At 40.3% G+C, this 14634-nt stretch overlaps 1 protein-coding gene across 1 annotated transcript; it reads right to left on the bottom strand.

Moving 5' to 3' along the window:
* Positions 1–817: 817 nt before the first annotated feature.
* LOC311263432 (olfactomedin-4-like) lies at positions 818–4516 on the bottom strand (the record flags this gene model as incomplete). The annotated part of the gene is made up of 7 exons (XM_084363495.1): positions 818–1253; positions 1588–1756; positions 2028–2255; positions 2734–2884; positions 3861–4079; positions 4240–4362; positions 4463–4516. The coding sequence occupies 7 exons, from the start codon at positions 4514–4516 to the stop codon at positions 818–820; spliced, it is 1380 nt and encodes a 459-aa protein (XP_084219621.1).
* Between the last annotated feature and the right edge of the window lie 10118 nt (positions 4517–14634).

Below are 14634 nucleotides of genomic sequence, written 5' to 3'. Positions count from 1 at the left end.
ATAGAACTGCTTTTTAGTTATTATTATATTCATTATAATTATAATAATGTAATAATAATGTAATAAAAGTTTTTCTTTTCTTTTTTTAAATCCAAAATACTTTTTTTATTCACTATAATATTGTAATGTTCTTATGCACCCAACGTCCAGGTGGCAGAGGCAGTCTATATTTGTAGTTTTGCAGGGTATTACTGTCACATTGTGAGACTGCCACACAAAAAATCTGTTTATAAATTACAATCTGTGTCACAGCTTTCCTCGTGGTGCTCTATAACATAGTAATTTGTTTAATGTATTGTTGATCAAAGAGCATAGGTTTGGTTTCAACATTGGTTGGCATTAATCCCACCTCCTTTTAACTACATACTATTGAGTGAACAGGATTTCAATTTGTCGAATTTAGTCGTTTTGTTATGAAGATGTGTTGGAAACATTAAACAGATGTTTGATACAAAATATTTACAGCAGCTCAGGGGAAATACATCCTCCCCTTTCCTTTTAAAGTGAAATATATTCAGGAGGTGTTGAGCTACTTGGTATTGGCTTAACACCAGTTGGTAGAACAGCAAAGTGGAACAGTACAGCAGAAAGAAGAAGTTAACTCAGAGCAGCATGGTACTGAGAGTGACATGATTCTGTTTTTGTACTATTGAATTTATTAGAATGCAAATATGATGCTGAATGTAGCATGTACAGTACAGGTAATTTCACATCCCCTCAATGCTTTTTTGCCAAGCCTTATTTATGACTGAACTTTCCTTTTTTGATTACCAGAGCCCTTAAGTACGGGCTTTTATGGAAGCTTTTATCTAACCTTTTATGAAAACAGAACCTTATAGGAGACCATGTAGGAGTCACAGTAGGCATGTAGCATCTGGTCCACAGGGCTGTAGTTCAGGGACAAAATGTTAGGATGCATCTTTTTGATGAAGATGTTAAGGTTAAAACTCTCTACCCCTGTGGTAGTGTCAAACGAATAGAAGATCTCCTCTATTTCTTTGTCGATAAACCGTGTTGCGTAGAGCACACCACACACCATAAAGGTGTTGGTTACGCCCTGCTTGAAGACCGAGGTGTGCCAGGTTTGGCCAAGTCTAAGTGGTTCATCGTCCTCCACCTTGGACAGCACTAGGTTTCCAAAGTCCTGGTTGGTGGTGTAGATCACCCAGACGCCTGACTCATCTGTAGCCAGGTCCAGGTCTGTGAACGGGTAGCATTCCTCAAGGTGACAGAAGTTACCCTTCGAGTTATACCTGAAAAACACAGAGGACAGAAGTGATGTTTCCTTTGAAGAAATTAAGATTTTGAAAATACTGTATCTGTATACTGTGTGTACATAATGTGGAAATCTGTATCTTAGTCTTCTTTGGCTCATTGGCACAGTATGCTGTGATTTGGCATATGAATCATTTTAAATGTATATCAAAATATTTTACAAAGGTTTAATTCACACATTCATTTTAGTCTTGTATTGTTCTTATAAAACTTCAGAATTCAAAACTTTAAGCAAATGTGAAAGGTGTCATGACCTGCGGATGCATTAATCCTGGAATCAGCAACACCCATTCAAACAATGAAGCAGTGTACCTGGTGCCTTTGGGTAGTTTTATGTTGGTCACAGTTTTGGAGGTGAGGTTGAATCGACAAACTTCATCTTGGTTGTAACAGTTGTAGTACAAGGCCCCTCTATACATCACAACATTTGGACCCTGGATGGTGTTGGTGGTAGGGTTTGTAGGGCTGATCTGGACATTTCCTGGAAGATAGAAGAAGCAAGAGAGAAGGAAGTGAATGCAAACATAAGTAAGTTTTGTTATCATTTGTTAATATAAAAGGGAGTAATCAATAGTATTTCAGATGTTTTTTTAAGGATAAGTCTGATGATGTCTTATCATCAGAAAGTCCCATGAAAAGAACCAAACACTGAATGATAATGCTAAGTACTGTCTGCCATTGTTGTCTGGAAACGAATACAAACAAAACCCTGTTGCACAGGCTAGCAGATTCTGACTGAACAAGTTCTCTACCTGGGGTGCTCTGCCCAACAATGAGAGCGCTTAGGCTGGAGTAGAGACGGACGTAGTTGGCATATCTGTCGCTGGAAGTCATCATCACCAGCCAATGCCAGCTCTCCTTCCCAGCCTCTGGTTTGGGATCCCGACCCCAGGCCCCATACTTATAGGATCCAGGATATTCTCCTTCTATGAACTTCCTCGGCCCGGTAATGTTGCGGAACTGACCGCGGGGACAGTTACCTTGGGAGAAAATACAAAATGAAACAGAGAGAAATTGTGCAGATGTAGATAAACTACACCAATACAGCTGTAAGCAAGGCGTCCACTAGTTGATAATTACTTCCTAATTGCGGTGATTGGTCCTGAGAGCTTCCCACAATTCATTTATAACCTACACTGGCTCTTAGTGGGGAGGGCCCTTCACAGCTGTTAGTGACAATTTCTGGTGCAGACACTGCACAGACAACCAGAATGTCCTCTGATGTTGGATGTACTTTTGCTGGAGGTCTGGTCACAACTGATTTTGCTCAGGTAAAACATCAACTAACTCATTATGAACAGAAATGAGATCAGGAAGCCCAGTCAGTACCTGAATTGTTGAATATGCAAATTTCACATCAGTAAATAGACACAAAAAAGCAATTGCAACATAACCATAATAATAAGTTTAAAAACAATCTCCCCACAGTCTGTTGTGTGGTGCAGTTTGGGGACATACCATGTGGAGGCTGACTAGGTTGCGTGGTGGGGCGTTTATCTCTGCACTTGGTCAGGTTGCTTTTCAGAAGCTGGTTTTCTCGTTGTCTCTTAACCACCTGCATGGTGTCGAACGTCTCCAGCTCGTCCATCTCTGCTTTTAGGTCCTCCAGCTGAGAGACAGTTGGAAAGAATGCCCTTAAATTCAGCATTACCTGAAAACTATACCGGCTTTTCCATTGATGAAAAAATATATAATATAATAATATATATATAATAATATATATAACGCATACGATTAGGAACACATATTAATCAATTAGCTTGTTGCTTGTTAGCATACATATTAATAGCATATTGACTGTCTATTAGTGATTATAAAGCACTTACTTAAGCACTTAGAATGTAGTTGAAAATCACAGTTTTGGGGGGTTTCCAAAATATTCAGGTGTATATTTATGATGACCTTTTCATGTCTATCTGTATTCTTTTTCTCCCTTTCTTGTCCTCTTTTTCCTATCTTTGCTAACATAAGATATCATATTATTTATGCTTAAAAATGTCAAACTTTACCACCAAATTTAAAACAATATTTCTTGCCTAGACAATAGAGCTTCTATGAGGAATTAGTTGTTTTAAATAAACCGAATAAATATTGATACAGTTTTGAAATTTTAGAAACATTTTGTCTGAGTATCTGATAAAAATACAAACTGAAATGTTAGCAGCCCTCTATAAATGTATCTGCTCAACAGGGGGCTCTGCACACACATCTTTTACATTGTGTTTTTTGGCTCAAATTTTCATGATGAATATATTAAAGTTACTATGAGTACTTTTTAATGTGGAAAGCATTGCTCTCTGCCACTGTCACTCTTGATACCACCAGATGGCGGCAAAGGTAGAAACTGTCTTACTGACACATATTGTTTTTCAACCTACATTAATTGTGGGCCACTTGGCCACCAGGACAAGCTGTAAACTGTATACTGTGTATTAAGTACAGTTTTAATATTATACTAGTAATTTTCATGTTTCATTTCTGCTATACAACCAAAAATCAATGTATACTTTGAGCAGATTTGCACACAGACGTTGCCTTCTTCAATGATGCCACCGGTTAGCAGCTGGTACTTTGTGTGAATGTACCTGTTTGGTGGCATTAGTAGTAAGATGCTGGTGTTCCAGGGTGGTGCTGTTAAGCTTGTCCATGAGTTGCATGATCTCCAGCAGTTCGTTCTCTATCACCTGCAGGCTGATAACTCCATAGAGCTCTCCGTCATCCTCCCTCTCCAGGATCGACACATCTTCCTGCAGCCGGGGCAGACGTCGTTCCAAACCCAGCAGCAGACTCTCCAGCTCCAGAGTCTGCAGAGAGAGGAGACACCACTCAGGACTCCTTCAACATCAACGCATACACACATAGTTTTTGTTTATTAAATTACTATTATTACATTTTATTACAGTTTTATAGCTGCTGAGGGAGGTTGTGTTCTTGTCTGGTGTAGAAAATAATGGTACCAGTTACCTTCTGTGGGGTGATATTAGTGTTACATCTTGATGCTTTGTCCTCCGCTTCGCTGAGTTTGTCATGAGGGAATGGCCTCTCTGAATTAGTAAACTCACACACACACTTATCACGTGAAGGTGCCTGAAATCAAGATGATCAAACACGGCATATAAAAAAAATTAAAAAAATACTGAATTTCAGAAAAGAATAGTAGTCATGTTATGCATTTGTGTTTTCTTACCTGTTGGGTGAGGGTGATCAGAGCACACAGAGGAACGATCACATAGAGCTTCATGGTGGATCAGAGAGCAGAGCTCAATGAAACAGTGCCTGACCGCAGTTCAAATATGACTGCAGCAGCAGCTTCTACCTTATGAACACTCCCACTAACCTCTACGTGTGAGAAGTGAACGTGTATGTCTGTTTGTGATGTGTTGTTATAGCTCAGAATGGGATAACTTCCTCCTTGTGGTTGGAATTGATTTACATAAAGGTTAAAGGTTGATACACAGATGCAACTTTAGCAAAACTGAAAGATATTGGGAACTAACATTTCTTGATTCCTTATGGAGAAAAAACTTGCTATGCCCACCCACAGATTACGTGACAGTGGAGTTTATTCATCTTTATTGCTTGTCTAAATTCAGGGTGGGAGGTCCTTGGACTTTGAATGGATTTCACTGCATCAAGTTTTCAAGCAAATTCACGTCAGGCTATGATGTACATTTAAAATCTGACTCGTGCTGCTCTGTGCTGTGACTCTGCTGCTGCTGTTGTTGTACAAAGCTGACACTTTCAGTTTGTAATTACAGTGCCTGTCATCTGACTTAATATTGATACATCGCTTTCATTTGATAAACCAAGATGCAAAAATTAACTGAGCAGGTTTGGCAATGTGTAACTAAAGCAAAATGATGTAATCAGTGTAATATCAGTGTATGCCTTACCCACACATAACATGGGTTGGCACGAACAACCACAGCTAGTCTACTGTCTTCATATATGTTCCTCTCACATCCACTGTGGATACTGACGGTGGCCGGTCTTCCGCTTACAGGTGACCCTTCACTGAAGAGATCCAAGTGAGCATTAAATGTGGTAAGATCATCAGCGTAGCCTCACACATGATGGGGGCAATCTTGCTTTGGAGGTTTGTGATGCTCTGGATTGCTTGCCACATATCTTTAGTACTGTTGGTGTTGAGGTCCTCTTTGCCTCCCTGCTACCAGCTTTCAGCCTTGCTCTGGTGGTGTTGTATGTTTCCTTGTCATCCTACAGAAAGGCAGCTATTTTGGCTCTGGATGGATCCCTCACCTTATCATTCATCCTGGTCCTCTGGTTGGGGAATCATTTTATTGTCTTGGGGATTGTCAGGGCCCGTAGCTCCATCTGTCCTCATATGAATTTTTTTTTTAGAACTAGACAGTCTATGCAGACCGGAGATTGTTGGTCCTTCAGACCGCAGGGATGATACTTGAAGATGGGAAGTTAATCAAAATGATGAAGGGAAAGTGTCTTTTTTGGTTGTGGGTTTGCATAGATGCACGTACAGTGTCTGTCCTGAAGATGCGGTGAAGGATTCAGGAACAGAAAGTCACGACTCTGCACGGGGCTCACAATAAATAACCGGAAGAAATTACACACCGGAACAGAGTGAAGCATTTTTCTTGCATGTTTAATTCTGTGGTTTTGTTATACAGGCAATGTTTTGTCAGGTAACTACAGCACTTGTTGTGCATTCTACATTGTTTTAAAGGTACCATATACACTAAAGTGTTTAAGTGATCAGTCCTTTGAAAACTGTATAATCCTACTGTACTGCTCCAGAGGTTTCAATAATACAATGGGTGCCTGCTATGATATTGAAATAAAATAGTTAAAAAGAAAAGAGAAAATTAGATGTACTTTAATAAGGAGGGAAAGATGGATGCATGGGATAAATAACGCATAGATAAAAGTGTGCAGGAGTGATCAAAATCCTGGACACAGAGAAGTGACACTTTGCACTACAGATACTTAGGGGGGTCAATTTGGTCATTTCCAATTTAATTGCCTTAAAGTGATACTGGCCTGAGTTAGCAAGAAAATCTTTTAACAAAATACAAGTACAAAACATATCTTTTCTTTTTAGATAACATAACAGTAACAGCAGCTGCAGGCCTGTAAAAACTCTGACCAATCCCTGCCTCTCGGTCCGAGTTGAAAGAACCAATCAGATGCCTTCATGTCTCGTCCTGCCTGCACCCCCCTCTGTCCCCCCCCCCCCTCCCTGCGCGCACTCATCACGTGTCACCGTTGCCGGATATATTCAGCATACTCCATATGGAGTTAGCAGGAGATACACACTCCAGGTCAGAAGGTGGCGGTAATGCACACCTAACAGCTGTTTGCCAACAGCCATAAAACAACAGCAGAAGAAGAAGAGTTAGCACAGTTAGCAGGGGAGAACATGGCAGAGAAAATGCAGCCAGAGGTAGCACTTCCAGAAGTGATGCAGAGGTTGCTGTCTTATTTGCACATATCTCTCTGTGCGCGTGAATTATTTCGTGTCGCGCGAAGATTTCACCTGCCGCGCGCACTTGTTTGATCTTCGCGCACATATTCAGCAACAGAGTGAAGCAGAGGCAGGTGCGAGCGAGTAAAAAACAACAGCGACACGCACAACAACACTGTGCAGCTGCTTTGTGCGCGCTGGCTCGCTCCCGTTCTCGCTCTCTCTCTCCCCTTTGCTCGCTCGCGGTGGAGCTCTGCTCGCTCGAAGCAAGACTTTTGACCGGAGACCAAGGCTGACCCCGGCCCTCCTATGATTGGTCATTTTCTGGCCTTAAAACGGAGAGAAGACGAAGAAGAAAAAGAAGAAGAAGAAGAAGACGACAACGACGAAGAGAAGACGAAGAACATTGAACAGTAACAATCCAGAAAAACTAATGAAATGTAAGTAGTTATTACATATTTGTTATACATAATTGTAATAATAATTGTAACGTTAAGCTAGCTTTTACCATAGACCGTATTGGTTAGCCAACGTGCTATGTCCCGTTAAGTTGTCGTTTCAAGCATACACACATATACATAGACGGCGCATTGACTGCTGAATCGTATGTCAACGTCGTCGTTAAGTTGTTTGTTAAATCACTCCTAAGTTTAATTGTGGTAATTTGTGATTTTGGTGTTTGAACAAGTTAGTTCGGATTTACTGAAGTCATACAAACAAACCGATAGTAGTCCAGCATCGGCCGTGCTCTGCGAGGTTAAAATCGCTGTTTTTGCCAGGGGAAGCTGGGATATAACTTAGCTTTCCTGACAGAAAGGGCGGCAAGGTAAAGCAGGGAAGACAATCCTGACAGTCATACTAACCAATTAGCCAATCAGGGGCAGAGTATGGTCGGTCCATAGCAACCTCTCCTCTCCGCCCAGAGACAAGCCCTACTCTGCCCCTGATTGGGTAATACCTGCTGTCGGCCGTTGGTTAGCATGACTGTCAGGATCATAGATAACGACCATTATCCATTTTTTCCATTTTTCATGTGAGCACAAAATCGAAAAAACGAGTCGTTATCTGTTTTTTTTTCACTTTTGTTTTGGAAACAAATACTGTGAATAGGAGTCGTTTTTTCGTTTTTAATTTTTTTTATCTAATTCCATAGAAGCTCAGTGGTAGTGGTGGCAAATTGGGAGAAGAAGGAGAAGAGAAAGGAGGAAGGAAGAAAGAGACGTACGACAGTAAGTATGCTGCTGCATATTTGGTTTCATATTTTATAGCAATAGCTAACGCTAGATAGCTTTCAAGTGATGAGTTAAGTTGAGTTATCAAACTTTAGCTACTGAACTGGCTGATTCACTGTTACTGTTTGCTAAGTCAGCTACCATTTTCTGCTGAAAAGAACTGGGTGCTAGTGCCAATGCCCTGAAATAATCAGTCTGCTTTTCCACTTTTACTCTGAGTATTCACATAACGTGCTTCCTGGAATATCCCTCTGGGGTATAAGTTGTTTGCTTTAGCAACTAATCTTTATGGGCACATGTTGATATGTCAATCACAGCATATTTTAGAGACAAGTCATTAGACTAACTTTATTCGCCATCCTCCCGCAGGTTACTTAAAGAATGATGGACCCTAAAGAGGTGAACAATTGTAGAACGTTAAAATGTGTTACATTAAGTTGTTCATTTTTGGCGCAGACTGTCTCAAGTAATGTAATGTTATTTTCTCCCTGTTCCTTCGGGACGACTTGCGCAATGTTGCACAGAATCTCTTAAACATGTTGAGGACAACTGTGCATACGACAGCATCCAACAGTATGTAAAGTTAGCATCAGTGTTTACCAAATGTTTTAGGGGGCCCACTTTTTTGAAAATGCCAAACAGCGGAGAACCAATAGGTGTTAATAGTAATAACAACAGTAACTGAATTCACAAATAAAGATCTCATTGTTTTCATGCCCTGTCATCAGCCAAATAATGTGCATATTTTGAAGACTTGCATTTTGTATATTCTTCTTTGTTTCATCTGCGAGAGTTTGATGCAATCTGTACAACCTTGCCAGCAGTACACAGTGTGGGTGTAGTTTCATTACATTGTTTCTCCAACAATAATAACTGTTCATAATTAACTACACAACAGAATAAACAGATCACTTTAATTAAATGTATCTGCCTATTTTTTATATTATTATTTCTGAGAATACAAATAGCTATTGTAATCATATCCCCTCCATATGACATATTGCACTTTACATACGCGATACTACCAACTACCAACCATCGCATCATTCTCCAAACATCTTAAAGCGTGGCTATTTGAAAACCAGATTTGTGAACATGGTCATGCTTAAATTTGTATACTGCTTTGTCCGTTTGTTGTATGCTTGTTGTTTTTTAATATGTTGTTTGTTGTATGCTTGATGCACTTTAATATGGGCATTCTGCAATAGAATCTTGCACTTATTAGCACTTTATTACGGGTATTTCTGCAATACAATTCATCACTTTATACAAGCATTTCTTGCAATACTGCCCAGCACTTAATTATGGGCATCCCTGCAATACAAATCAGCAATTTACTGTATAATCCTGCACTTTATTTCGGCTGGGAATTTTGCAATAAAATACAGCTGTACATAACTTAGCACTTTATACAGGCATTTTTGCCCAGCAATGCAGCACTTTATTATGGGCACTCCTGCAATACAAATTAGCACTTAGCACTGTATAATCCATGTTCACGATAGAATTTCAATATTGAGCTACGGTAATTAATCATGTGTCAACCCAAACATATAGTCTGTATTGTTATGCATTATCCCCTCTTACTTACCCAGCAAACATTTTCTCGACCTGCGTCTAGATGAAGACGTCCATTCGACGCCGCGTCACGTCGTGACTTTAATTCGACTGTTTTTCAACATCATAAAATAACATCATGGCAAATATGACCTAATTAAATATGCATTTTAGAGCGGTTTAACTGAATAAACACTGCCAGAAAACGTTTTCTCGACCTGCGTCTAGATGAAGACGTCCAATCGACGTCGCGTCACGACGTGACTTTAATTCGACTTTTTTTCGACATGATAACATTAGGGGGAATACGATCTCAAAGAAAACATATTTAACTGAAAAAACACTGTCAAGAATGATTTCCTCTATCTACTGCTGTGTCGAGATGCAGATATCCAATCATGTCGGGACGTCTGATTAACGTCGGGCAGGCAGGTTGATTTGACGTCTATCTGAGGGGCTGAAATGACTAACGTCATTTAGATGTTGTTTCAACGACATATCAACGCACGAATGTTAAAAACTATTCGAGATAATGGAAATATGTTCGTGAATTTAAGAAAATAATGTAGTATCATATTGGCAATGTGGGCTGAAATGTTTGTGATTCTAGCATCCATCTAGGAACTATTTTTCCTCACGTAGTTAGCGCACCTAGCGGTTTCCTACGCATGCGCAAGAAGAACTTTGCAGTGTCAGTTGACGAGGAGAAGACACAGACACCTGTGAAAGGTGAGTTACTAAAAGTACTGTAATTTAAAATGAAACCGTGTTTGGTAAGACATTATACATGTATCAGTTGCATGTAAGAGTTTTGATTTTGTTGCTGCATCGTGTATTGTTACAGATAGCTGTTTTTTTTTTTTTTTTATTCATAACCGAGCGGCGGCTAGCAGCCGAGTTAGCTGCCGTGTGAAACTAGCCCTGAGTTAGCTCACAGTCTACGTGAGGTGCTCGATGCTAAACCGAGCCGAACATCTGTGCAACTCTTGGTTTAGCATCGTTACAGAACCAAAACTCTTTAAGGGGCCGTCCAGACGGGCGAAAACGCTATTTTTTCTCCGTCTTCCTCTGCATTGTTTCAAGAATATTTGCATCTAGACGGATCCACCAAAAACGCTGTAGTTCATATGCAAGGCCTATAGGTGTCGCTTGACATACACCAAAAGCTCAACAGCTTAATATCTGTAGGCGGAGACGCTCTGAAAGTAAACACCACTGAATCCGGCGATCTCTCCCTCCATACAAATGCTGGTTGTGATCCAGCTCCGCTGGACTTTCAAAAAAGGTAAAGGTGATGCCAGCTGTAAATGACTTAAATTATGAAACAGCGTCGCTTTTATACACGATTTTAGGATGGAACTCTGAACAACTGAGCAAAGCATCAGTTACCATGGTGATGTAGCTTGGTTAAAAGAGAGCAACCTTTGTAGTACAGGGAAGCCTGGCTTTAGACTCAACATAGCTCGCTAACCCACTATACTCGCTTCGCAGTCCACCCTTCTGTGTCTTTACGTCCCCTTCTATTGTGTTCTGTGCACAGTCTTGTCTCCTGGTTGAGCAGTCACAAACACCAGGAACTTCTGACAGGTTGAAAACATCACCACAGAGTACGCATAGCCCTACCCACTGAAGACAACAATAATTCCATGTCAAACACCTAAAACAGCAGAGGGAATTTAGATTGAGTGGAACAAAAACACATTTTAATGTAAAAGTTATAGTACACAACTTCCTATATTACTGATCCAATGATGGAAATTACAAACTCTTCGTGCTGTTTTTATTTCGTATGTACAAAATGCTATCAGTAATTTTGTCTTACAGGCTCATGACGAAAGGAGTCATGGCGAAGTTTAACATGCATGGAGGGGGCAAAGAAACAAACTGCCTTTTAAAGCCACAAAGATGTTCCATGTCATCAAGTGTAAGAAACTAAGATTGATATAATTGAAATTACTGAATGGGCTTCATGTGCATGTGGCTATCCTGGGCTCAGCTGGGCTACCATAGCACAGACTGTTAATGCCTACTGGCTTTATTAGGAACCATCAGATTCAGGCTACTGAGTGGCTCTAAGAAGTGGTTCTTTCATTACTCTTTCAACTCCCAAAACAATTTGTTCTTGCCATCTATAAAGTGCATTTAACATCTGAATAGGCGCTCTGTAAAAATGTTTATTTTTTTCTTATGCCCTCTCTCCAGCTGCTGTGAAGAGATGGAGTCCAAAGGCCACAGATGCAGAAATAGAGAGTGTGATTCAGAACCACCTTAAACATGCCCCAGCAAGGAGCGGGGGCAAGGGGCAGACCCCCACAGGACTGCAATAAAAAGGAAGTCAATAAAGCATTTGTTCCAATAAACATGTTTGTTTTTTATTCAATTATTCAATATATAGATAACTCGTTACATATATCTGGTCCTGAATGCTGTCTTTTTTTTTTTTTTACCTGAGATTAGTCCATGTACTACTTGTATTTTACAGTATGGGTGAACATTACTCGAGCATTTTTAACTTTATATAACTTTATTTACTATGAAAGTTTTAACCAGGTTCACCATTCCTGTGATATTTTAAGTTGGCAAATGTGAAATTTGCTGGTGTTGTCTATTGGACCTTTTGACCTCTTTGCATTTTAAGGATTTTTTTGCTGAAATTGATAAGTTAATTTAAATAGTTGTAGATTAGAGCATTGAGAATTGCACATGTATACAGCACAAGAGCTGTGCTTGTCACAGAATGTATGGATGTGGTAATGCCAGTTATGTAGGCACTAGTTGAAACTCAATTTAGGTAAACATATTTTTAAATGCAATACATTACATGTGTATTTTGACAAAGGTTGATATGCCGTCGAAACGACATTGAAATGACGTGAATTGATGCCGTCTAAGAGCCGTCGAAATGACGTCGGTCATGAGAACGACGTCAGAAAAACTTTCATTTCAGCACCTCTGGTAGACGTCGAATCGACCTGCCTGACCGACGTTGATTAGACGTCAAATACACGTCACGTAGAGACGTTGAAAAGTCGTCTATACAACGTAATAATGACATAGATTGAAGTAGCCTGCTCTGTGAGCTGTTGATATGTCGTTGAAACAACGTTGAAACGACGTGAATTGATGCCGTCGAAATGTCATGAGACCGACGTCAGAAAAACTTTCATTTCAGCACCTCTGGTAGACGTCGAATCGACCTGCCTGACCGACATTGATTAGACGTCAAATAGACTTCAAAATGTTTGCTGGGTACCTAGTAAAGAATCTAATGTCTTTGTCCGAGGCAGCAAAACGGTGGATGCCGAACCGCTGCCTCAGCGCAAGGCTCTCGACCTGTCCTCGTAGCTGGCGAATTTCCTCCCGGAGAGAAGCATTTTCCTCCAGCACCAAATCGACGACCGCTGGGTCTGGAGCCGATCATTGGAGAGAGCACAGTGGAGAGAGAGAGCGAGAACGGGAGCGAGAACGGGAGCGAGCCAGTGCGCGCAAAGCAGCTGTGCAGTGTTGTTGTGCGTGTCGCTGTTGTTTTTTACTCGCTCGCACCTGCCTCTGCTTCACTCTGAATATGTGCGCGAAGATCAAACAAGTGTGCGCGGCAGGTGAAATCTGCGCGCGTGACACAAAATAATTCTCTGCACGCGTGCAGATGTGTTATTGCTCGCGCGACTTTTAACTCAAATATAACGCCATATCTTTTTATCTCACTGGCTGCATAACTTAAAAATACAATACTAGTACGCATTTACAACCAATAATGAGATGACATGTTATGAACAAATAATGCTGCCATAACTGTACCAATGGAAAATTAAATTAACTTATTAAAATGAAATATTTCACCTGTAGCTGAGTTTCTCTTCTCTGTCATAGAATAGCTATAACAAATGCCCCAGCCCCCTTTTTGTTCTCTGTGTTAAACTCATCAGCGAAGCCTCACACATGATAGGGTCAATCTTGCTTTGGAGGTTTGTGATGGTCTGGATTGCTTGCCACATATCTTTAGTACTGTTGGTGTTGAGGTCCTCTTTGCCTCCCTGCTACCAGCTTTCAGCCTTGCTCTGGTGGTGTTGTATGTTTCCTTGTCATCCTACAGGAAGACTGCTATTTTGGCTCTGGATGGATCCCTCACCTTATCATTCATCCTGGTCCTCTGGTTGGGGAATCATGTTATTGTCTTGGGGATTGTCAGTGCCCGTAGCTCCATCATATGAACTTTTTTTTTTAGAACTAGACAGTCTATGTCTAGACCAGAGACCGTTGGTCCTTCAGACCGCAGTGATGATACTTGAAGATGGGAAGTTAATCAAAATGTTGAAGGGAAAGTGTCTTTTTTGGTTGTGGGTTTTCAGAGATGCACGTACAGTGTCTGTCCTGAAGATGTGGTGAAGGATTCAGGAACAGAAAGTCACGACTCTGCACGGGGCTCACAATAAATAAACAGAAGAAATTACACACCGGAAGAGACTGAAGCATTTTTCTTGCGTGTTTAATTCTGTGGTTTTGTTATACAGGCAATGTTTTGTTTGGTAACTACAGCACTTGTTGTGCATTCTACATTGTTTTAAGGGCACCATATACACTAAAGTGTTTAAGTGATCAGTCCTTTGAAAACTGTATATCCTACTGTACTGCTCCAGAGGTTTCAACAATACAATAGATTTACAATTACCCTCTCAAAAGTCAGATGAATGATAACAACTTGCAAGCACCTGTTTTTAGAATATCTGATACTGCTATATAGACTGAACCTAGCTTCCTAACATCTGAGCATATTTTAGCTTAGATTGCAGACAAATTACGCAGCATCTCTGTTCTCTGGTTTCCTGTGTTCTATTCTGCCTGCTATGATGTTGAAAAAAAAGTAGTTAAAAAGTAAAGAGAAAATGAGTTACTTTAATAAGAAGGGGAAAAGGGATGCATGGGATATATAATGCACAGATGAAAGTGTGCAGGAGTGAAACGTTGCACTACAGATACTTTAAGAGGGTCAATTTAGTCAATTCCAATTTAATTGCCTTAAAGTGATACTGGCCTGTGTGGTAAACAGATATTTAATTACCTGATTTATGTGTATGTAACTATGTATAATTGTGCAATATTATTTTCAATTTGTTTAGTCTACAAGAAATG

Source organism: Pagrus pagrus, assembly GCF_965226575.1.
Source record: "Pagrus pagrus genome assembly, chromosome: 10".
Lineage (NCBI taxonomy): Eukaryota > Metazoa > Chordata > Actinopteri > Spariformes > Sparidae > Pagrus > Pagrus pagrus.
This window is presented reverse-complemented; position numbering and strand designations above follow the sequence as displayed.